The sequence below is a fragment of the Anolis sagrei genome, chromosome 6, assembly GCF_037176765.1.
Source record: "Anolis sagrei isolate rAnoSag1 chromosome 6, rAnoSag1.mat, whole genome shotgun sequence".
Classification (NCBI taxonomy): domain Eukaryota; kingdom Metazoa; phylum Chordata; class Lepidosauria; order Squamata; family Dactyloidae; genus Anolis; species Anolis sagrei.
The window spans coordinates 107,579,891-107,603,699 of record NC_090026.1 but is presented as its reverse complement, the minus strand read 5'-3'; the positions used below and the strand labels follow the sequence as shown (position 1 = coordinate 107,603,699).

At 41.3% G+C, this 23,809-nt stretch overlaps 1 protein-coding gene across 2 annotated transcripts in view; it reads left to right on the top strand.

Moving 5' to 3' along the window:
* The first annotated feature begins 254 nt into the window (after nt 1-254).
* Nucleotides 255-23,809, top strand: part of NEBL (nebulette) — a 152,716-nt gene continuing 129,161 nt past the window's right edge. Inside the window, exons 1-2 of one of the 2 annotated variants that reach the window (XM_060782371.2) lie at nt 255-620; nt 5,665-5,759. In XM_060782371.2, coding sequence (XP_060638354.1) covers nt 552-620; nt 5,665-5,759 — 164 coding nt within the window. In that variant the 5' untranslated portion in view covers nt 255-551. The remainder of the gene's footprint in view (nt 621-5,664; nt 5,760-23,809) is intronic. The other variant, XM_060782369.2, reaches the window with a different exon arrangement.

The window sequence follows — 23,809 nt, the reverse complement described above, 5'->3', positions numbered from 1 at the left end:
CTCTCTCTCTCTCTCTTTCTCCTGGAGTATCTAAGCTGCTCTTCCTCCAGCTCAAGAGGGACTTAGTTAATACAATCAAACTCCTGACTTGTGAGAGGGGCACCATAGGTCAGAAACATCAGAATGATCCAAATCACCCCCGCTCGTTCGCTGTCCAGGGAGATGCTGAGTGGCCAGAAAGGCGCCTCCTCCTCCTCCTCTTCTCCGTGGGAGAGGAAAGGGGGGGGGGTGTGCGGCTTCCTCTGCGGGCGCGGAGGGCGCAGGCACGCGGCGGAGGCAGGCGCTGGCGGCTCCCCTCCCACCGGCTCCTCTCTCTCTCTCTCTCTCTCTCTCTCTCTCTCTCTCTCACATGCTGCCCGGCCCCTGTCGCAGCCACCGCCGCCACCTCCTCCTCCTCGGCCTGCCTGCCTGCCTGACCTTCCTGGGAGCCCGCAGTCTCCGCCGGCCCGCCATCCGCGGCTCCAGTAGGCAGGGCATGCCCAAGCAGCAGCAGAGGCAGAAGCAGCAGAAGCAGCAGCCCTTCCTCCGGGACTCAGCCTCGCCGCTTCGCCATGAACCCTCCGTGCGCCCGCTGTGGCAAAGTCGTCTATCCCACCGAGAAAGTCAACTGCCTGGATAAGGTGAGGGAGGGAGGGAGGGAGGGAGAGGGGGGCAAGGGGAGCCGCAAGGGAAGGGGTTGCGGGGCTGGCCTTCCCACCTGCAAGCAACACATCCTGCGCCTTATAGAGAGAGCGAGAGAGAGAGCTCTATTTGTGTATACCTCTGTGTGCCTCTGCGGCTTCGGGATTCATCTCTGCGGGAGCTTCCTCCCTCCTTCCCTTCCTCCCTCCCTCCCTTCCCCCGAAGCCCTTTTTTCCTGTGTCAGGAGCCACTTGAGAAACTGCAAGTCGCTTCTGTGTGAGAGAATTGGCCGTCTGCAAGGACGTTGCCCAGGGGGACGCCCGGATGTTTGCTGTCTTCCCATCCTTGTGAGAAGCTTCCATCATGTCCCCGCGTGGGGAGCTGGAGCTGACAGAGGGAGCTCAACGTGCTCCACGGATTCGAACCGCTGACCTCTCAGTCAGCAGCCCTGCCGGCACAAGCTCTGAACTCCCCCAAGACAGCAGACCGGGCTGTGGTTGCACGTGGGGGGCTTTTGGCTCTTTCTCCGCGCTGGAGCATCCTTCCCCCACACCCTCAACTTCAGCCAAGGCGCAATGGGTTAAACCCTTGTGCTGGCAGACCTGCTGACTGAAAGGTCGGGGGTACGAATCCTGGGAGCTTCCCATGCGGGACATGAGAGAAGCCTCCCACAGGATGGCGAAACACGAAACATTCGGGCGTCCCCTGGGGAACGTCCTTGCAGACGGCCAATTCTGTCATATCAGAAGCGACTTGCTTTGCTCTTCTGCTTCCAACATTGAAGGTGGCCGAGGGAGGAAAGGAGCCGGGTCTCTTCTGGGAAATGCGGCTTCTTTGGCCTCCCTCCCTCCCTCCCTCCCTCCCTCCCTCCAGGTCTTTTTCTCTGAGTGTGTGTGGGGCAGGAGGGGTTCCTTCTCCAGTCAAAACTGGGCGGGAGGCGCCTTTGCTTTGGGGAGTGGGCTGCGTGGGTCCGGGAGGAGGGATGGAGGGAGGGGGGAGGCTGCGCAGCTCTTCGCGCGGCCTTTAACCCAGCGCCCGCTCCTTTCCACGCGGGAAGAGGCAGCAATGAAGGTGTCACTCCGCGCCTGACGCATCGCTAGCCATATTTGCTGGGGGAGAGGGGTCCTCTTCGCCCCCTTTCCCCAGCAAACCCTTCCTAAAGGTGTCATTTAAGTCATCTCAGGAGCACCCAGGGATTTCAGCTGGAACCCTCTCCCCCATCCCAGGAATGGTCAAATCCTGCTGCCTCTCTCCCCATTCTCCTCCACTGGGGAAGGACCCTTGGAGCCCTTTCATCGCCTCCGGGGCTGCAGTGCCCATGGAGATGCTTCGCGGCGCCTCCTCCTCCTCCTCCTTACGCAACCGCGGCCCTGATAGTGGGGCCGGTCCCCGGAGGAGGAGGAGGAGGAGGAGGCGTGCGAACCAGGGCGCGCGTGTTTGGGGCGAGGAGAGGCGCCCCGCTCCCCCCTGCCTTGCCCTGCCCTTCAAAACTATTCCTCTGGTTTGAAGGAAACCGCCACTGGCCCGCTGATGACAGACTCCCCTCAGAAGGGGATTAGTGGATCTCTTTCAGGGAGGCTTTTTTTGAAAGGGTGGAGGTGGCTCATGGTTGTCCACCCACAAACAGGCCTAACGGGTTAGTTTTCGGGTGGTTCTCCCTTTTTGGGGTGGGTCTTGTAGAAATAGGACTTCCCTTGACTTAATAATCAGGAGCCTGGTGCCTCTTTTTGGGTGTGCTTATATTAAACCCATGAAGGCAAGCAAAGGTCATCCAGGATATTTGAAAGGCTCTGAGGAGATAGTGGTGTATTGCTTAAAGGGCTAGCTGCCTAAATATATGACCTCACCCACTGTGCACTGGCATGCACAAGACCAGAAATTTATTTATTTATTTATTTACTTACTATATTTATATACTGTCCCTCTCAGCCCACAAGCTTATAGTTTATAGTTGGTACCAAGTTTATAGTTGGTACCAAGACCATAAAATACAATAAAAACAATTGGATAATAAAACCATAGCAAAATCAATAGAAACATGTATCATTAGGGTCTCCTTGTTAAAAACATTGTCCAATCGCATCGTCGAACCATTCCATTTTCCTATGTCTGTTACACTGTATTTGCAAATGCCTGCCCAAAAAGCCAAGTCTTGACTCTTTTCCAAAGTGTTAAAAGGGAGGGAACCAATCTGATATCCTTAGGGAGGATGTTCTATATCTGAGGGGCCACCACTGAGAAGGCCCTCTCTCTCATCCCCGCCAGCCGTACTTGTGACAAAGGTGGGACAAGAGCAGGGCCTCCCCAGACAATCTTAAAGTCCTGAAAGGTTCATAAGGAGAGATGCATTCAGGCAGGTAAGTTGGGCCAGAACTGTTTAGGGCTTTATAGGCTAAAGCCAGCACTTTGAATTGTGCTTGGAAGCAAATTGGCAGCCAGTGGAGCTGATGTAGCAAGGCAGTGGTGTGCTCCCTCTACTCTGCTCCAGTGAGGAATCTGGCTGCTGTTCATTGGACCATTTGAAGCTTCCGGACTGTATCCAAAGGCAACCCCACATAGAGCATGTTGCAGTAGTCTATACGGGATGTAACCAGAGTGTGGAGTACTGTGGCCAAGTCAGACTTCCCTAGGTACGGGTGCAGCTGGCACACAAGCTTTAACTGTGCAAATGCTCCCCTGGTCACTGCCAAAACATGGGTTTCCAAGCTCAGCAATGAGTCCAGGATCACACCCAGACTGCGAACCTACGTCTTCAGGGGGAGGGTAACCCCATCCAATACAGGCTGTAATCCTATGCCCTGTTACTATGTCACAAGACCAGAAATACCCAGAATATCTGTCACAGTCATGGGCAAACTTTGGCCCTCTAGGTCTTTTGATCTTCAACTCCCACAATTCCCAGCAGCCTCAGGCCCTTACCTTTTCCCACTTAAGCAGCTGAGGGGGAAAAGGAAGGGTTCTGAGGCTGTAAGGAATTGTGGGAGTTGAAGTCCTGAAGGGCTGAAGCTTGCCCATGCCTGATCTATTACGTAGAATTCCTCACCATTGGCTACGCAGATAAGGGATGATGGGCCAGATTATGTCTACCCTTTCCCAAAAAGGTACACTGAAAAACACTGAAAACATTCCCATCCATTGTTTCATTGGGTGGTTATGTCCGCTTTTTGTAGTAAAGCATATACAACGCCCACTGGAGTTTAGTTCCAGGATTCCCTGTGGATCCCAAAATCTGTGGATGCTAATGACTCAGTGGCATAGTCAAATGTGGTCCTTTGCATAAAATGACAAAAATGGTTTTTGTTTTGGATTTTGAAAAATGTTTTCAAGCTATGGCTGGTTGAATCTGTGGATGTGGAGGGCAGACTATATTGATGGTTAATTTGTAGAGCAATGACTCTTGACAAAAAAAAAAAGATAAAGTTGGTCTTCAATTATCAGAATTTCTGACCATCAGGCATACTGGTGGGGCTTCTAGGGGTTGAAATCCAACAAGTAGAGCTCTTTTGTTGTGGACCATTGTTCCAGAGTCCTCAAGTGAAGCTATATAAGAGTCTTCTCTAACTTGAAGGAAACATCTGGACATATATCATTCCTTCTCCTTAATCAGTGGTTCTCAACCTGTGGGTCCCCAGGTGTTTTGACCTAAAACTCCCAGAAATCCCAACCGGTTTACCAGCTGTTAGGATTTCTGGGAGTTGAAGGCCAAAACATCTGGAGAACCACAGCCTTAAGTCAATTCTTCTTCTTTTTTTTAGCTCCCAGAATTCTTAACCATTGACTTCTGGGAGACGAAGTCCAAAACACCAGGAGTACCATAGTTTGAGAACCACTGGTTTATGGAATGGTGATAGGGTGGAAGAAGGAAACCAGTTAATAAATACAGTGCGGATTATCTGATAGGAGTAAAGAACAAACTACAGTCAGTCCCAGAGTTACAAACATCTGACAAATGAGTCCCAATTAAGAACAGGGCAAGACAACAGGAAATGAGAGAAATCTAACTCCTGAAAGAGTTATTATGGGGAAAAGGTATCTTTTTGAAGCTTTCTCGCCAATCCTTGTTTCCACAACTAGCCAAATTCTTCAAAATTCAAGTATCACAGGAACAGAAAGTAAGGTGAAATCTTCTGAACAGGAACATAGATGGCAAAACAAACACCACAGGCAGGCCCGTAGCCAGGATTTCGATTCGGGGGGGGGGGGGGGGGGGGGCTGAGTCTGAGTGAAAGAGGGTCTTGTTTGCAAAACCTATCTTGTTTGTATCTTGGGGACTGCCTGTAGTTTCATTTTTATTGAGTTACTTAGCCATCCCCTGCCATGCGTTGCTGTGGCTCAATCTGTGCATATGTGTTTTGCGTGCATATATGTGTGTGTATATATTTGTGTATATGTGTATGTGTGTTTGTGTATATATATATATGTGATTTTGTGCATGCATTGTAATGTGTTTTTTTTTTAATTTTTGGCTTTTAAACAGTATTTTCTTCTGTGTTTTCCAATGTTTTTATGACTGATGGTCACATGATGGCCTGATAGGTGTATTATGCCCAAGCTTGGTGTCAATTCATCCAGTGGCTTTTGAGTTAAGTTAATCCCACAAATGAACATTACATTTTATTTATATAGATATCTCATCACTCCAAATATTTGAGGCTGGCAAAATTTAATGGATTATGGCAGTGAGGTGAAAGTGGACATGCGTATCACATTATAGAAACTATTTGCAGTAGAGATTGTGGCACGTGTAAGCTTTGCACAGTGAAATAAAATTGCTGTAAAAATTAGCAGTCATGCCATTAGTCAAGGACTTTGGGGCAGTAGTTGAGGTTAGTAGAACAAATGGGAGGCCTCTCAAACACAGCATGTTAAAGTTACCTTGTGTTGAAGTAAAATGCATTACCATCTAAAGATTCCTTCTGCAATCCTGGGAAGACCAGAGTCTAAAATAATGGAGTGGCGCCAATTAAAGTTTTTGAAGAGTATATCTTTTCACAGCATCAGTGGTATATATATTTTCAATGAGCAACCTGTACTTTCTTTCAGTACTGGCACAAAGGATGTTTCCATTGCGAAGTCTGCAAAATGGCTCTAAACATGAACAACTACAAAGGATATGAGAAGAAACCTTACTGCAACGCGTAAGTGTTATAATGCAGAAATATATTGGGAGAGAGAGAGATGATGATGGTTCAGGCAGGCTTAATGCATTGTGGACATGGTCATTATAATGAATATGTGTTACTCACGATACGTTTTATGAAGACAACATCATGCATTATTGAGTTGCATCCATATGCATCATTGTGTTAGTAGAAAGCCTTTTCTATTTGTGGATAGGCCATTTCATACTTAGCAGAAGAGTGTTGGATGAGAACAACAATCTTAGTTTGAGAAGCATTCTTCTGTTAGTAAAAGTTCTTGTGAAAATCTCATTTCATGAGCTCATTCTCAGTAGCCTATTACAATTTATAAATTAAAACCAGAATTTTGCTTATCCAGTTAAGAACACCAATACAGTTTCTCCTTGTATCCAAATTTATGGAGCAGTAGATACGTTGTGTATGCTTTGGTTATACTGCACATAGAATGAATAGATGGTATGTGGTCAACAGTGAGCTGACTTTTCTTTCATTGTAGGATACATGTTGTGTTATATATTTAACTTTATTAAGCATGATTAGGCCTTAAACTTGGTTGTGAAAGCCACATATACTTTGATTTCCATCTCTTGGTCTCAAAGCTATAATGACTTAAAGTCTCCTCTTTTTTTCAGTAACTTAGAAATGCAGAAGTAGTGGGAATTTGCCTGCCACTCACTACTATTCTTTAGAAATCATTCTATTGAAACTATTCTTTGGGGAAGAAATGGCTAGGGAAGCAATGCCATATCTTGCTTGACTTTTTACAAACCTGCATGACGTGCCATCACCTTTGGCTGTGTAGATTTATTGCGGTTTTCACTTGATGTCAGAAGTTCAGTGTGTCTTTAATAATGTTACCTTGCACTGTTTTTGACTTATGTGTTTGTCTATCACCAAGGCATTGAATGTTTGCCTTTTTGCCAGGAAGCTGCCCTGAGTCCCCCTGGGGAGATAGGGTGGCCTATAAATGAATAATTGTTGTTGTTGTAATTATTATTATTATGCTAAAGAGTACTGATATTTGTTGAGAGCTTACTACACTTCCATAACAAATTCTTCATTATAGTGGGAGATACGAGTTTGAGTTTGAACATATTGAAATGTTTTAAACAGTTGTTTGTGGATTTGAGGAGGGTTAATTAATTGAAGGTGACTGCGCTGATAGTTCCAAACGTGCTACTAAATCTAGTTGATTCTGCTACATTTTCACCATTGTTCATGGGCAGAGAAGCCTCACCAAAGCTATCTGTTTTGGTTACCCCAGATTATACCCCAGAAATTAATTTTTTGTGATGCTGCCTTTGAATCTGTCTCGGATATTTGTGTTTATTATAAATACTACTACTACTACTACTACTGCTAACTGGGACTGGCCATAGTGAACACATATTATCAGTTCTTAAACCATGTTGGCAGTTGATTTATTTATTAACATTTCAGACAGTCAGTTTGTGTGTAGTTGTTTAAAGCCCTAAGCATCTTGGGATACCTACTATGTGAGTTTTGGCCCAAAATTTTAGTCATCTACAGTGGTCATCTGTGTCCCACTGCCTGAAACTCAGTGATGGTAATCACCCAGTGGATTAACTTAGCGAGGGTGCCCAGCGAGGAAATCCTAAAATTTGGAATTCAAATATTTATCATAGCCTATCCTGTAGCCATAGGCCCAAAAGTCCAAAAATCCAGGCAGCTGTATTGCTCCATAGCAATAAACCAGGTTGAGTAGTTTTGATCTGTGAAGAGAGTACGTCTTCATCAAAGACAAAAATATTTCATTGTTATTCAAAACAAAAATAAACTACTCCCAAATACTTAGCATTACTAAAGAGATATATCAGAAGAACCAGACCTAGGGAGTAACACATTTGTTAACATTAGTGTGACTTAATATTCTTTAATCTATTTAGATTAACTTTTAGTGTTTTATAATGATTTCATTGTGCTCTGCCCTACAATTTTTTTGGGATAGGTACAAATATTTTAGTAAACAAATTACAAGGGAAACATATAAATATTTTAATAAACTAATTATTAGTAGTGTTGGCATTATACTCCCCTCACTTTTGGAACACTGAGGATGAATGTTACTTAATTAAGTAATTAATTAAGGCAGGCACAGTTCCATCAAGCCTGAGCCTAAGCAGCTGATGAAAAGTCTTCCCTCCAGAGCAACTCTGGCCTTGGAGGGAGAGAGCAGTATCCAACATTTGCTAAGCTTAATCCTCTTCCTTACTGCCATTCCCTTTCCCATGTCTTGTCAGATTATAGGACTTAGGGCAGGGAGCTGTCAAATTAAGAATTGTAAACTGCTTATATAAAGCACCATGTACACTGATGGCACTATATAAATAGATGATGATGACAATGATAATGATATCTAATTTTAATTTTAAGTAAATTCAATATGCTCTTTGTAGAATTTTGAATTATAATAATTTATTATTCCAAAAATATTTACAGCCAAATTCTATGGAGTTGCAGTTCTCCTCTCCCACCTACCCCCATCCTCTGTTAAAAACTAAGCAAGATTTCCTTTTTCTTTAAACTTAAATACAAGTTCCATGGAACAAGCACGGCTTTCCCACAAGGCAAATATTGTTCTGGGTCTCCTCCAAAATATAATTGTGTAATTTCTGGAAGAATTCTAGGGTTTTCATAGCGGTTTCACCACTTCTGTTTCTTGTGGCTTTCTTGAGCACTAGATGCCTTCCAAAAATCCCATGCCCTTGTTGGTTTCAAGGGCTGAGTATCCATTGAGGAAGGCTTCCTAATGCTTTTTAGAAATGCATTTGTGCAATTCCAACAGAGAACAGTAATGTGTTAATAATATATAACATAATGAATTATACCTGCAGCCCCATCAACATTTGTGATAATAGCTAGATCCGTGGCAAGAACAACGAGTACCATAATTCATGGGGAAATAGATTTCCTATAATATACTGTGTTCTGTGTTTTTTACTTTTCAAAAGAATATACTTTTAAAATTGCTCCTCTTTCTTTTGACAGTTTCATTATATTTTAACTTTTGCATATTTTTACTGGTGTGTAAGCTGTCTTGAGTGCTAGGATTGGAAAAAAAGGAGGACATAAATCAATAATGATAACATAACCTTTTCTATCTCCTTCTCCCAGTTTCTGGAGAGAGTTACCTTTAATGTAGTAGAGTTGGGTCATCACTGAGTTCATCACAATGCCATTGCTTTGTCACAGGCTTTCATGGCCAGAATCACTGAGTTGCTGTAAGTTTTTCGGGCTGTATGGCCATGTTCCAGAAGCATTCTTTCCTGATTCTTGTGGGTTTTTTCGGGCTATAGGGCCATGTTCTAGAGGCATTTCTCCTGATGTTTCGCCTGCATCTATGGCAAGCATCCTGCCTCTGAGGATGCTTGCCATAGATGCAGGCGAAACGTCAGGAGAAATGCCTCTAGAACATGGCCCTATAGCCCGAAAAAACCCAGAAGAACCTAGTGATTCCAGCCATGAAAGCCTTCGACAATACATTCTTTCCTGATATTTCGCCTGTATCTATGGCAGGCATCCTCAGAGGTTGTGAGGTCTTGGAGGGATGCCATTGCTGTTTAAGCTTTCTGTTTTCTTCTGAGACTGGCTATAGTTCTCTCAGTTTAAAGTGTGTGAAGGGCCTTCCCAATAGTGATATAATGTTATCAGAGCCTGGCTTTGGGTTTTTATTTATCTTCATGCTTACTGGTAATTGTTGAATTCATGTCTTCCACATTTGATACAATATTTATTTCATTTATATAACTCCCAGCATTGCTCTGTAAATCCCTTAAAAAGGACAAGTGATTCTTGAATGTTGTGATCACAGTTTTGGCCATATGCTAAAATGAGGAGAACATTTGGTATTATTTCACTACTTGGAATGGAATGTCTTGCCCTCCTTTCATAACATGCCCTCATAATTTCAGCCAGAAACCTTGAGCAGTTCTGTCCGACACATTTAAAAAAGAAAGAGAAAATAAGAACAAAAATGCCTGAATCTGATTCTGTGTCACAAGCATTTCTTGTTTAGGAACCACTGCTGATTGAGGAATAAAATTTGTCCTGGGGAACCGCTTACTTCACAGCTCCGTTTCCTTTCCTGCTGGAGGACACACTGTTATCCATCCAGTAGACCAGAGAATAGTATCTAAGCGAAATAAAACCGAGCATGTATTAGTAAGAATCCTGAATATAGATAAGCAGAAACTGTAGGGGCTTTTAAGATGGAGGAAGAGAATCTTCAAGGTTTCTCAGAAAAGTGAGTATAGGAGGAGAGACAAAATATTCAATAGCTTATGTACATCCTTTTATGAGTTGGAAGAACTGTCTCAGGAGAAGATGAGTTCAAAAATGAGGGAGAGAGAATGAAAATGCGATGGAGAGTAATAGAAGAAAGGGAGAAAAAACATGAATATTAAGCTACTCTCAACCTGTTCAGAGAGAAGAAAGAAGAGAGTCTCTGGTGACGGATTGAAGCAAACAGCAGTGGAAGTTTAGACATTCCCAGGCATCTGATATATAAACACATAGGAAGATGGGAATTTCCCATTTCTTTGTAGGACAATGACATTAGTTGGGGCCACACTGGAGTCATGACTGATTAGGGACTGCATCTTGCCAAGCTATTGAGCTTGCCATTGTGTTAGTTAATTTTGGTGGTGCACTGGCAGAAAAAACACTACAATATGACTTTGGAAATAATATATGTGGGCAGTGTTTATATTGTTTTATAACAGAACTATGCTTCTAAGAGTGTGACTTTTCTTTAGAAGAAGTCAAGCACATTTTTCAAGGAAACTGTGACTTTTGGGGTTGCTACTGTGCCATGGAAATCTGGTGGCTGAAGCCAGGCTTTTCTTAACAACATTGTAGGCCCCCAGGCAAAGCAGTGCACTGGTCCCTGCCTACACAACCACTAGCAGGAATAAAATGTAAATCCATTAAATACACTTATATATATATTGGTACCTCCAATACAAACAGTGGAGGCTGTGCTTCTGATAATGGAAAGGCACACTGTTAGCAATTGTTGTCCCAAGCTGTTTCCATTACAATACTCTGCATTCATAACATTTTGTGAATGCAGACATGCCAACTCTCCACTACAAATTGTAAATTTCCTCTTTTTAATGAGTTAGTGGGAGATTTGAATGTTGAGGTAGGTGATCTGAAAATAGTATTAAATTCTGGTCTGTGCATAGATTAGTAAGGGCTTCCTATGCTCATGGCTGAAGCTGCCAAAAAGGTTGAAGAATGACCCAGATAATGCATAGGTTGTATGCTGTCCACTTCATTTGGCTTTCTACTAGATAAGAAGATAGGGTAGTGAGGCATCATGATGGGTGTCCATCAAGGCTATTTCTGCAAGTACACTAAATTTGGAAAGTAAGCACAGCTATATTTTTAATAAACCCAAAGAATACTATCCCAACCAGGTATCATTCAGCTTTATTGGGCTGCAGTTCCCATCAGCTTCAGATATTGTTGGTCTGATGGACAATGAACTCCTTATCTGAAATTCTGAAATCTGAAACACCCCAAAATTGTCAATGTGGACAGCAGAGATAGTGTCAGCTTTTCTTTCTGATGGTTCAGTGTAGCCAAATTTTATCTTATACACAAAATGATTTTTAAAATGTGTATAAAATTACATTCAGATTATGTGTATAAAGTGCCTGTGAGACATAAATGAATTTCATGTTAGGCTTGCGTCCTATCTCCAAGCTATCTCATTATATATATGCAAATATTCCAAAAGCTGAAAAAGTCAGAAAGACAGTACACTCCTCATCCCAAGAATTTCAGATAAGGGGTACACATCCTGTACTATTGATTAGTAAGTGACATGACTGGCTTACTTACTCTGGAGCATTTAGAGCCTAGAACTCATGGTCATTTCAGCATAAACTATGTATTGGTTCTAATAGTTAAACAACATTCCCCTTAGAGTGTAGACCTTGTACAACTGACAGTTAGAGTCAGACAAAATGCAAGATTGAGTGAAAATGAACAACAGTTCTAGCAACACTTTTCACTCTGCTTTTTACTATCGCATCTTGAATGTCATCAGTTTAGCAACTGCCTCCTTAACGTTAATCTATCTGGAAAGTAAAAAGTCCTTGTAAACTGGAGACAAAGTGCTTTCATTCAAATGTATCTCTTGTATTGCCCAAGGGTTTCTCTGAAATGAATTTCAAGAAGAAATGGGCATGAATCCAGTCAAAGTTGAACTCTTCTCTGTTGGAACAAATGGGATTTAAAAGTGTTTAACTCAGGTCTTGGATTGTGCCCAGTATTTCTAGTTTGTATGCATGATGAATATTTGTCTGAGCAAAAACCGAGTTTGCGTTTTGTTCTGGGAAAGGGCAAGCTACATTTCCAGCTTTATTTTAACCTTTTTTGTTTTTCATCTAGTTGGCCAAGCAAGATCAAATTGCTCTGCACTGTAATAATTTCTTTAAATATAATTTGATCACTGTGATGTTAGGGCCCTTCCAAACAGGCCTTAAAAGTGAGACGTGTCTTGCTTTTACGGGAGGCATCCAAACAACATATCTGGTAAAAGCAAATTAAATGTGGAGTAAACTGGGTTCCTCTGGTTTACTCTGCATTAATTAAATACCTCATTAGATCCAGATCTTAATGAAAGATCTGGGTCTAATGAGGTATTGGGCCTATGGGAACTGACTACTGGGACTGCTTCCACTTCTTTGGGCTTTGAAAAGCCCAGAGGAGTGGAATGGCACCAACCCTTCCCCCAAATTTCCCTGCTGAAATGTACTGAAAAGGGTCCCTGGCAGCCATGAAGCCTCTCCTTGCACCATTGAGTGGAGGAAATGATGTGTGAGGAGACTGGGGGGTGGGGGGAGAGGGATTTTCCTTCTCAGCCCTCCCATCTCCTCAGGCACCATATCTTCCAATCAGGTTGACTCGAGAAGAGGCTTCATGGCTGCCAGGGACTCTTTTCAATTAGTTTTAGGGGCTAAATTTGGGGATGGAGAGTGGCTTCATGCTATCCTGATTTGAATCGGGATAGCATGTAGGGAAAATCTGGGGTTTGGCTTGGGGAGTAGGGACTTGAACCCGCACTGAAGCAGGTTACTTTAACTCGTTTCGGCCTGGGTTTTAGGTATGTCTGGAAGTGCCGTACATAGTACTTTTTTTGAATTGGTGTGTGTTGTATCTTCTGTAGTTTGCAACTTAATTTGGTAAATAACCCGTTTTGGCATTTGACAACTGAATATATATAAGAATAGACAAAAATATAGATGTGTTTTCAATTGTGGAAAAAGATGGATCTAAATTCTAGAAATTAACTCAACTGAAGGCTCAATTCCCAAGTAGCCAGTTCAAGGGAGCCAGCCCTAACATAAGGCAGAATGAGACAACTGCCTTATCTGCAGGTGCTGGGGGCGAAGAGAACAGCAGGATGTTGGAGGATAAAGTTGTATGTGCTTTACGGACTACCCCTTGCTGACCTTGGGTTTCATGAAAGATAGTATCCCTTCACTACTGACAAGATTCTATTACAGTTGACTCTCCGCACTTGTGGAGTTTTGTGGATCTGATTATTGATGGGTTGATTAAAACGTGTTCTTTAGGAATTCTTCATTCAGCTTCCAACAGATATTTGGGCTATTTCTTGTGTATTTATGTCAGTCCTATTCTTTTGACAATTGAAACTCATTTGTGATGTTATTTTCATATCAATTTTCTAATTTTTATTTTCCTTTACGAGAAGAGGTGGATGGACAAACCTTAAATGATATAAATGGCAAGGTGAATGTATATCATTCAGTACTTTATAGATTTACAGTGTAGGCCTATTTCTTTTCTCTTACTCATGTTTGGTATCTTTATTGCATGAGAATATTTTCTTTTTGATGACAATATTGATTGTGACCCTCCATGACTTCTTTTCTAAGGAGAAATGAGATAATAGTATTTTAAAATAAATAAAAATGCACAGTAAATAAGAGCTTGAGCCTTAAAAGGTAAAACTGGAATGGCTCAATATGTTAGTCTCTGCAGAGTCTGGAGTACACCTGCTAATGAAAGAATGATTTAGGGCCAAGTAAATGAACACAACAAAGACATGATTGTTGGTTTGTAAAAACAAGGCAACTAAAAGATCTGCATAACATTTCCCCTATTTTGCTTGGAACTATCTAGTGTTGCTACTAAAAGAAATCTCACCGAGATGGCCAGGATGTTTGTAAAAGTAGTGCTATGTTTTGAAGATTAAATTTTGCTTTATGCATTCTTATTCATGCCTCCCACAATAAATCTGGATTGTCTCTGTGTGGAAATGAAAGATGTGAAGGTCAATTTGCAATATACTTCTTTTGTATGGCACTGGAAAAAGTTACATTATTGTGACATAAGTTTTCTTAAGCATATGGTGAAATGGATTCTTGCCTATGAATACTTCTGCTACAATAATGTATTCAGTCTTTGTATAGCATTGGAAAAATAACATTATTGTGACATATGTTTTCTTAAGCAAATGATGAAGGGGATTCTTGCCTATGAATACTTCTGCTACAATAATGTATTTAGTCACAGGTCACTGTGGTTTTTCTGCTGCAGTAAACATGGCTCCCCCAGTCTCTAGAATTTGAAATAAAATATTTTGAAGTGTAATGAAACTTTAGGGAATCTTTGAATGTAATGGAAATTTTGCAAGTTTGGACATGTAATTAGCATTGCTACAAGAACTTATGCAGAAAATTGAATTGCACAATTCTAGTGCTGATGCTAAAACAAGTGCAGGTGTTGCCTGTCAGTGTGAATCTATTAGATGCATTTAAAGTTTATTACTGAGATACTTGAAATAATATTTATTTTCAAATATATGCCCATTTATAAGTGTCCAGTGTGCCCCATTCCAGGGGTGTGTAGAAAACTACTGTCCTTTTATTTGAGGTGATACAAACATCAAAGATTAAGTTGTTCTGTGGTTGCATTAGAAGGCATTCCTTGCTCCTGTTGTCTGTGGTCAGGCCATCATCCAAAATTATTCATCTATTGAGTACAGAGAGAGAAAGAGAAAGGAAGGGGTGAAATTTGACTGTAGTTATAGATCACATTACAGGGTTAAAAGAGCAAATCCCATTTGAGCCAATGACTTAGTAAATCAAGCATCTTGCGTACATAATGTTCTGAAATGCTTCTGGATTCTTGATAACACTTTAACTGACTAACATTACTGGTGTGGAAGAAAAGAAATCTGAGCATTTTAAACACTGGATATAGATAAACACAATGATGTAGTGGTCACTATTGAATTGCAGACCCAGAGGAGGAATGTTCCTACATAAATGCTTGAAGATAACTGGACTGAGATCTACACAAACACATACCACTTTCTGACAGTTTTCAACACTACTATCAGCAGGTCTTTTTAAACTCTTCATTTCCTCTTCTAGCTCACAAAAAATTATTGTTGCTGAGAAATTCCATCCTTCTTCCAGCTGCTATGAGTATTGCAGCTAAAATCAGGAGGAACAGAGAAGCCCAAGGGCTCACAGGTGATTGTTCATGTTAGTCAAAAAGTCCCAAAGCTTCAATTTTGTGAGTTGTGGCTCAACTACACCACTGCTAGTAAACCAAGGGCCCTTCCAGACAAGCCAAAAATCCAAGAGGAATTGGGATTTTAAACCATACTTCCATTCAGGATGGAGGCCACACAGCTGGCCTAAACCCATGCTTTTGCAGGGGTGGTGTCCAGATACTCCAGCTGATCTGAAATCAGCAGAGGTGGGCATTGGCACTGCCAATCTCCCCTCCCCTGCCCTCAATTTTCCCCTGCACTTACCAGGATAAGATTTTGACAAGACCTGAAAATATTTCCCCTCACTCCTTTCCCTTGGAGGAGCTGATAGAGGACTTTGGGTATGGGAGGTTGGTTCTTCCAGGGAGGAGGAAGAGAGGAAAAGGCTGTAGGCCTGCATCAAAGGAAGGCTCCAGTAAGTTGAAAGGGAAATGGGGGCAGGGGGGAGACAAGGCATTGGGGAGGGAAGGAAAACACGTGTTTCCATGTCTGCAGGGATACACAGGCAAGAGAAAATGTGTGTTTCCCAGGAAGACTTGGGTTTAAACGGGCAGTTTTTAAACACATGTTTTCGAGCCTTTAACCTGATTCCTCCCACATTTTGGCTAACAATCCTTTAGCCCATCCCCTTAACCTGATTTAACCCGGGTTATGATGCACTAGCGGTCCCCTGCCACATGTTGCTGTGACCCAGTCTGATGATCTGGAAAATAAAGTAACGAGAAAGTGTTGGTTTCTAATATATGTAATGTCTTTATGCTTGTGGGTAAACAGTATTTCTTGCTATTTCTCTGCCAGTGTTGATGTAGAGATTGTCTGGTTTGCCTACTCTGGAACATGCAACATATCATTGTCCATCTTTAGGGGTCCCTTTCCAATCTTTGATACTGCATCTGTCATATACTTACATGTGTGTGTGTGAATGGCTGGGTGGCCCTTTGTCAGGAGGGCTTTGATTATGCTTTCTTGCCCTAGTGAAAGGAGTTGGACTGGATGGCCTTAAGGCAGTATTTCTCAACCTGGGAAGTCAAGACCCGGGGGGGGGGGGTCACGAGGGGGGTGTCAAAAGGGTCACCAAAGACCACCAGAAAACACAGTATTTTCTGTTGGTCATGGGGGTTCTGTGAGGTATGTTTAGCCCAATTCCATCGTTGGTGGGGTTCGGAATACTCTTTGATTGTAGGTGAACTATACATCCTAGTAATTACAACTCCCAAATATCAAGGTCTATTTCCCCCAAACTCCGTCTGTGTTCACATTTGGGCATACTGAGTATTCTTGTGAAGCTTGGTCCAGATTCATCATTGTTTGAGTCCACGGTGTTCTCTGGATGGAGGTGAACTACAATTCCAAAATTCAAGGTCAATGCCCACCAAACCCTTCCAGTATTTCCTGTTGGTCATGGGAGTTCTGTGTGCCAAGTTTGGTTCAATTCCATTGTTGGTGGGGTTTAGAATGCTCTTTGATTATAGATGAATTATAAATCCCAGCAACTACAACTCCCAAATGACAAAATCATAATTTTTGAGTGATGATAACTCCTTATGTAGTGAGATGTTTTGTTGCCAAATTTGGTGTGATTTCGTTCATTGGTTCTTTTGTTTTTAAGGTACTCATTATGCACAGTACATTTTTATATATATAGAAGAAGATGTGTAGAAGGGCCCCAACAGGTCCAATGTAGCTGGAGTGCTCTTTTTGTGTTTCAAGATAGTATAGGAAGAGAACTTTAGGTGTTAATCCTTACACTTTTTGTAGGTATCCCAGATCAGTAGTATAAAGAAAATATTTACTGATGTGGGACACCTGCAAAAGTGTGGTGGCTTATGGTTTCAGATGAAAATAGGCATATCTTTCTGTAATAGACATTCAGAAAATTCTTGACTGCATAATGTAGCTTAGATAGTGTACTTATATTGAGTATATATTACCGACATAATACTTGTAAGGGTACTATTGTAAGTGACAAACTGTCATATAGAATAATAAAATGTAAGAAATGTGACACAATGTGAGCTCCACCATTGTAAGAAAGCAGTGTAGGATTTAATTCCACAATTTGCAAAGGAACATTTTTTTTCTTTTTTGGGTGAAGTCATGAGAATAAAAACTTAGAAAGAAATACCACACTGGTGTTACCAGTTGACTTTTGAAATTTTTGTCAGCTTTCATGAGAATTAGTTCTACTTCTTCAGTGTGTTTGCTTAAATGAAGAGAATAGTTGACATATTTAATACAATGCTTAAAGCAAGGGTGTAGCTAAAGTACATTTATGTTTTTCTATCAAGATTCCTATTTCTACAAATCTCTCTATCAAAATAATGTTTGCATACAGAATTTTTATGCCCCAAAGCTTTCCCTGTCCATATTTTCCACATAACTGCAATGGTTTGATGCCAGCCCTGCAGAATAAACACAGACTTAGTGCTTGTCTGGAATAAATTTGAAGGCTACAATTACTCTATTTTTGAAAGCAGGAAAAACATTAAAATTTTGACTGTTAAAAACAAGAACAAACTTAATGTGTTCAACCTCACTCCTGCCAATTCTCGAGAACTATAAATAGGAATATTTGGAAATAAGATAATGAGGATTTCTGGTTCTTACTGCACATGGAAAAAGTTGACAAAATGTTTTGAGTTTGTGAAATGAAGTATGGGCTGTCATTTACAAGCCTGGATAGAAATTATATGCAGCAATATCTCTCAGGAAGAGGAGACAGGCAGGCTGGCTGCAGACAATCGAGGGTTAGTGGGCAGCAAAGAGTAGCTGGAGAAGGCAGACCTTTCAACCAAGTATACTTTGTCACCTCTGGTGTTTCTCTGCTCACTATTCTTCTGGATCCTCCCCCCCCCCCCCCCCCCCAAGGCTCAAGGGGCTGCTGATTTCTCCTCTTTTTTGGCCACCCACCCTCAGACACTTTGACTTCTAACACCACTTGTCTCCTCAGAGAAGGTGGAGAGTAGAAGCAGACAAGCAGGCTGGCTGTGGACAATGAAGAGAAGGTGGGCAGGAGGTGAAGAGAAGCTGTAAAGATAGGCAAAATGTGAGATATCAGCATCCCCTTCAAAATTCATAGTGACTACTGGTGTTTCTTTGCTTACCATTCTGCTTGATCTCCCCAACCTAACAAATCAAGGAGATGGTCATTTGCTTGCCTTCTACGACTCCTTCTTGCTGCCTGCCTATCCACCCTCAGTTGTCTGCAGTTGACCTGCTATCCTCCTCAGAGAAGATGGAGAGAAGGAAGAGGAGAAAATAAGTGGGCTGTTTGTGGGCAATCACATATATGCAGCAAAACATGAATCTGGGGAGAACCTACTGTAAAAGAAGCAAGGAGGATAGTGCCAAAGAGCTACTGCAAGGAGAGTGGAAGTACAATTGCATCTTTTGAGTTCTTCCCAGATAGATTGTGGACTATGGCTAGAACTTAGCTGGTCCAGGGAGAGCTTATCATAAAAGAAGTATTGACCCTCTCAGCTTTCCTTGCCAAAGAAAGGTAGTGTCAAAGAGCTATCAATACCACAATTTTCTTGTGTGGGCTTTAAAAAAAGCTAGAAGTGGTGGCATGGTGGACAGAGGCACCACATTGACTTTGTATAAGTCAATCCTTTTGGCAAGTTATCATTGGGATATGTGCTACGTTTTTATTATAAGGAAGTCTCATACATTATTTCATGTAATTTCCTCTAGAAGCTCCTGAGAAGAAAAACAATTAATAAATGTGATGTGAGCAAAAACAAAGAAATGAAATACATTTGTTTTTACAGGTCATCTTTCTTGGGCCTTATAAAACTACATCCCATTCCTCATGGCATGGAATATTTTAAAAGACAAGTGTGAGAAATATTCCTCATTTAATGAGGTACTTTCTGTTAATTAATTCAACAATTATTTTTAACGAAGAAATACAACCAACAATCTAAGGAAGTTGCATGTGAGAAAATCCTTTTATGTTTACTTTTACAGTATGTTGCCTGTATCCACAGAATCCATATCAATGGTTTCATTTATTCACATCTGAAACCTTTCTGTTGAAAGGCAGACAACAAACCTTTTTCAATATTTCTTTATGTGCTTCCTCCCAACTAGCATGGCATAGTTTTATGGTATGTTTGGATGATTAACTTCAGGTAATATACCATGGTTAGTGCTACGGTAATCACATGTAACTCTTATATTTGTGTCAGGCCAATGAAGAACCCAAAGCAGATTTGGGACTTGATAAGAGTATTGATGACCTGTGTTGTATCATATCTATAATCTTAATAGAATTAAGTAAAACAATTACATATATCTATGTCTTCTTTTGGTTCTCAACATCAATGACTTGGCCTAGGAACCATACACACACACACACACATACACACGCATTTACAGTTCTGTATACCATAATGAATATTTTGAACGCAATAGTCTTATGAAGAGGATAGTGTTAAAAACATGAAACATACAATTGTCCTATATTTAACTTGCCTTACTTGTCAATTGCAAAAAACTACCATATATTACTGAGAGTTTTTCTTTTAACTATGACTCTGCTCACAGCTTATTCATTACATGTGATGTGTGGTGATTGTTACTTTAGGATTTAAATTTCAATTAGAGGAGCTCTTAGTTACAGTTGCCTAGTAACCCGCACACATTTTTGAAGTAGGCTGGTCTGTGGTGATAAAGTATACTACCCAAGTGTTGGAGTTACATTTGAAAGATAGTTGAGTATTTTGGGAGATGTTCAGTAGCCTGATTCCATCAGTTTTCACTTCATGGCTCTGATAATCCTTTGAGAACTACAGACATTGATCTGTTCTGTTGAACATATAGTGCCCATGTTTTGAGATATCACAGATTTCATTTAGGTGCCAAGTGAAACCTAGCTGTTCAACAAGGCCTTTAAAACTCATTGATATATCTTGAATAATGTTTTAATTCTTTATTATGTTCAATGGAGTTCCTGGTGGCATAGAGGGCTAAACCTTGTGCTGGCAGGACTGCTGACTGATAGGGCAGTGGTTCGAATCTGGGGAGAGAGGATTGAGCTCCCTCTGTCAGCTCCAGCTCCCCATGTGGGCACATGAGAGAAGCCTCCCACAAAGATGGTAAAACATCAAACATCCAGGTGTCCCCCAGGCAACGTCCTTGCAGACGGCCAATTATCTCACACCAGAAGCGACTTGCAGTTTCTCAAGTGGCTCCTGACACACACACACAAATGCTTAATATATATTGAATCCATTTACATTGCTATTGTTTTGAACTGTTTTCCTTTGTTTTACTCTTATTTGTTAGCTATGAGACCTTTTTTATATATGTTGGGGGTAGAAATGAATGAATGAATATTCAGAGAGCTAAAGTTCCTTCATTTTCTTCTTGGTATATGTGTATGTAATATGCTGAAAATTGGGAAGCCTATGTACATTTCACGTATTTACTTAATTGCTTACCCACCTATTTCCATTGATGTCACCCCAAGTGACTCACAATGCCTCTCCATTTAGCTCCTCTCATTCTGGTGCAAATTCATTATGCTTGGAGTTGTTTGAAGGAAGGTGGAAGTATTAGAAGATGTATTTGTGCACAAGCTTTCTATCTTTCATAATAGCTCAGGATAATATACCAATGAAACAGGAAAAGATATGGACATCAGTATGTGAACCTTATAGGAATCCTTATGGCTGATGCTGAACACTGTCAGCATCACATCTGCAGTTTTTTTTTTGAAAAAACACAACTACATAATTTATATAGTAAAACCATTTTTAAGAGATGGTAAAACTGTTCAAAAGACTTGGGTCATGAAAAAAGTACATTATATAAACAGAAGGATCTGAGGGAGAAGTCAGCTCCTGAATCAGTTCTCAGTCATAGTAGATTGACTCGTATCAAAAAAAGGTAGATGATTATTCTCTGAACAAGTCAATAATTCATTTAAGTAACAAGCCAAAGATGTTTCCTTCCCACAGCTAGGCTGCTGATAGTTTTTAACAACCTTCCGTTATTCCATGGGTAATCCAATTTTATTTTCTATTTTGCCTTAAACCCCTCTCTGTTGTTCTGTTAAGCTCACTTCTGCTTTGAAGTAGAAGACTGAATCCACCATGGGAAGTTGGCATTTGCACTCCTGGAAAGGCAAGAAACACAAATAGCTATTGTGTGTTCAGAATTGTTCATTCCTCTGGGCAACAGTGACTGAGCCTCAGAAAATTGGACAACTGCCATTTTTAGGTGGGGTACATCTGATGCATTTATCTGGGGAAGTGAAGATCTTGACATTGCCTGAAGCCATGTAGGTTCCCTGTGGATTAGTTCCTTGAAAAACATGCCCTCTTAGGAAATGAATAGCTTAGCAGGAGAAGCACAAGGGATTTGTGCTTGTATTTTTGTTTCTGAGGTTGGTGTTCCCTTAATCACCTGCCAAGTTCACCGCTGGATTCAAAGCATTAAAATGCTGTTGCTACTAGAAGTGGATGTGAAATACAGGAATAACTGGTACTGTGCACTGTTATGCCTTCCCCTCCCTTGTTTTTTTTTTTTTTTTTTGTAAAAACAAACTATTTTGAAGTGTACTCTTCCAATGGAAAAAAACACATCTTGAGTTGATGAGAACAGCAAGATGTTGTGCTCTTTCTGCTTTGCCTTGTTATTAAGATGGAGGAAAAACATATTTATTTTGGAAATGATAACCTATCAGTGCACCTTATTAAGGAGGAAATTTCCAAAGTAGCAGCCATGTTCATGACTTGCATAAAACATGCTGGAATTTAAATGAAGCTGGTCCCCAAGTTATGAACAAGATAGCTTCTGTAGGTTTGTTCTTAAGTTGAATTTGATTGTAGGTTGGAACATGTACATTTTAAGTGTACTTTTGAAGTTACAAGTGTAATTCCCGATACACACACACATACATGCGTGTGCGCACACACACATGCTTTGAATAGTATAGCAAAGGGTTAATGCCCTGTGCTGTTTGTTTGGCTGCCTGTGTCCCACTTTCTGTCCCTGAGATAATTGGATTTTGAAAAATTTCGCTTGTTGTGGAAACAAGGATTGGGGATAAACTTCCGTGGAGACCTCTTTTCCCCATGATAAATCTTCCAGGAGTGAATTTCCCCTCTGAGGGGTAAATTTCTCTCACTTCCTGTTGTCTCATCCCCATCCTTAACTGTGATTCATTTGTAAGTTGGATGTTTGTAACTTGGGGACTGCCTGTATAAGGTTATTATCAACAGTGGTTCTCAACCTGTGGTTCCCCAGGTGTTTTGGCCTACAACTCCCAGAAATCCCAGCCAATTTGCCAGCTGTTAGGATTTCTGGGAGCTGAAGGTCAAAACATCAGGGGACCCACAGGTTGAGAACCACTGCTCTAGAATAACAGTGTTTCAGAGTAAGTACATAACAGTGACTTAATCCCAGTAACAGGCCCGTAGCCAGGATTTCGATTGGGGGGGGGAGCTGAGTTATTTTCAGGGGGGTTCAGGGAGTGGTTCGGGGGGGGGTGAGTTTGGGGGGGGGGCTGAGTCTGAGTGAAAGAGGGTGATCAGATCATGGTATGAATAAACATAACAGTTTAAATCATGCACCAGTAAGGCCTTTTCGCGAACCACCATGAGAATTTCGGGGGGGGGGGGCTGAAGCCCCTCAAGCCCCCCCCCCGGCTACATGCCTGCCCAGTAAAAATATAGCCCCTTTAAATAGAATGATTCAGAAGATCATTAACAGCTACTTTCTTCCTTTCCTAACCCCAATAGTGGCCAAGATCCTACACAATTTTAATGTACTGTAAATATACACCAGGGCATATATTGGCTCCACAGCTGTGCAACTGATTGTGCCAAGTAGCATAGTATTCCAACAGAATCCCAGCCTGTTATCTCCTGTTCATTGATTTGAGAAATTTAAAGTATACTGGTTGTCTAGCTTTAAGTATGTGTTAATCTGTTAAATTATGGGAATGTGATGCAGTGACCATTTCCTTATATCAACTCAGGCTTCAAATAAGTGTAAACTTTGAGGCAGTTTATATTGTTGTGATAGTTCCAGTAAGATGGTAAATCTAATGGACCTCTATGTTGGGAACATGTGATTTTAGGAAATCTTTGTAACTTTTCAGCAAAAGCTTTTCATCAAAACAGAAGGAAAAATTGAGAGGGGTGAAGAATGTTGTCTGGGAAGCTGAAATCCCATTTGATATGGATTTGAAGGGACACAAGTTGACCTGAATAAAAATGGGTAGACGGGAACAGAGGCAGTTCTGTACTATACTTTCAAGCCTGAAAAGTTATTGCAATTGGAGAGACACCCGAAGAGGCATGGATAGAATTGAGCTGTGCTTTGTAAACAAGAGGTTCCCATCCTGCAAATGTGAAAGTAACAAATCTTTTGGTGTAAAAATGAAATTATCTACCAACTTTCCTCTGCATAGAGATCACAGGAAACTAGATATTTACTTGGATCAGAGCCTAGTAACTGGATATAAATATCTGATCTC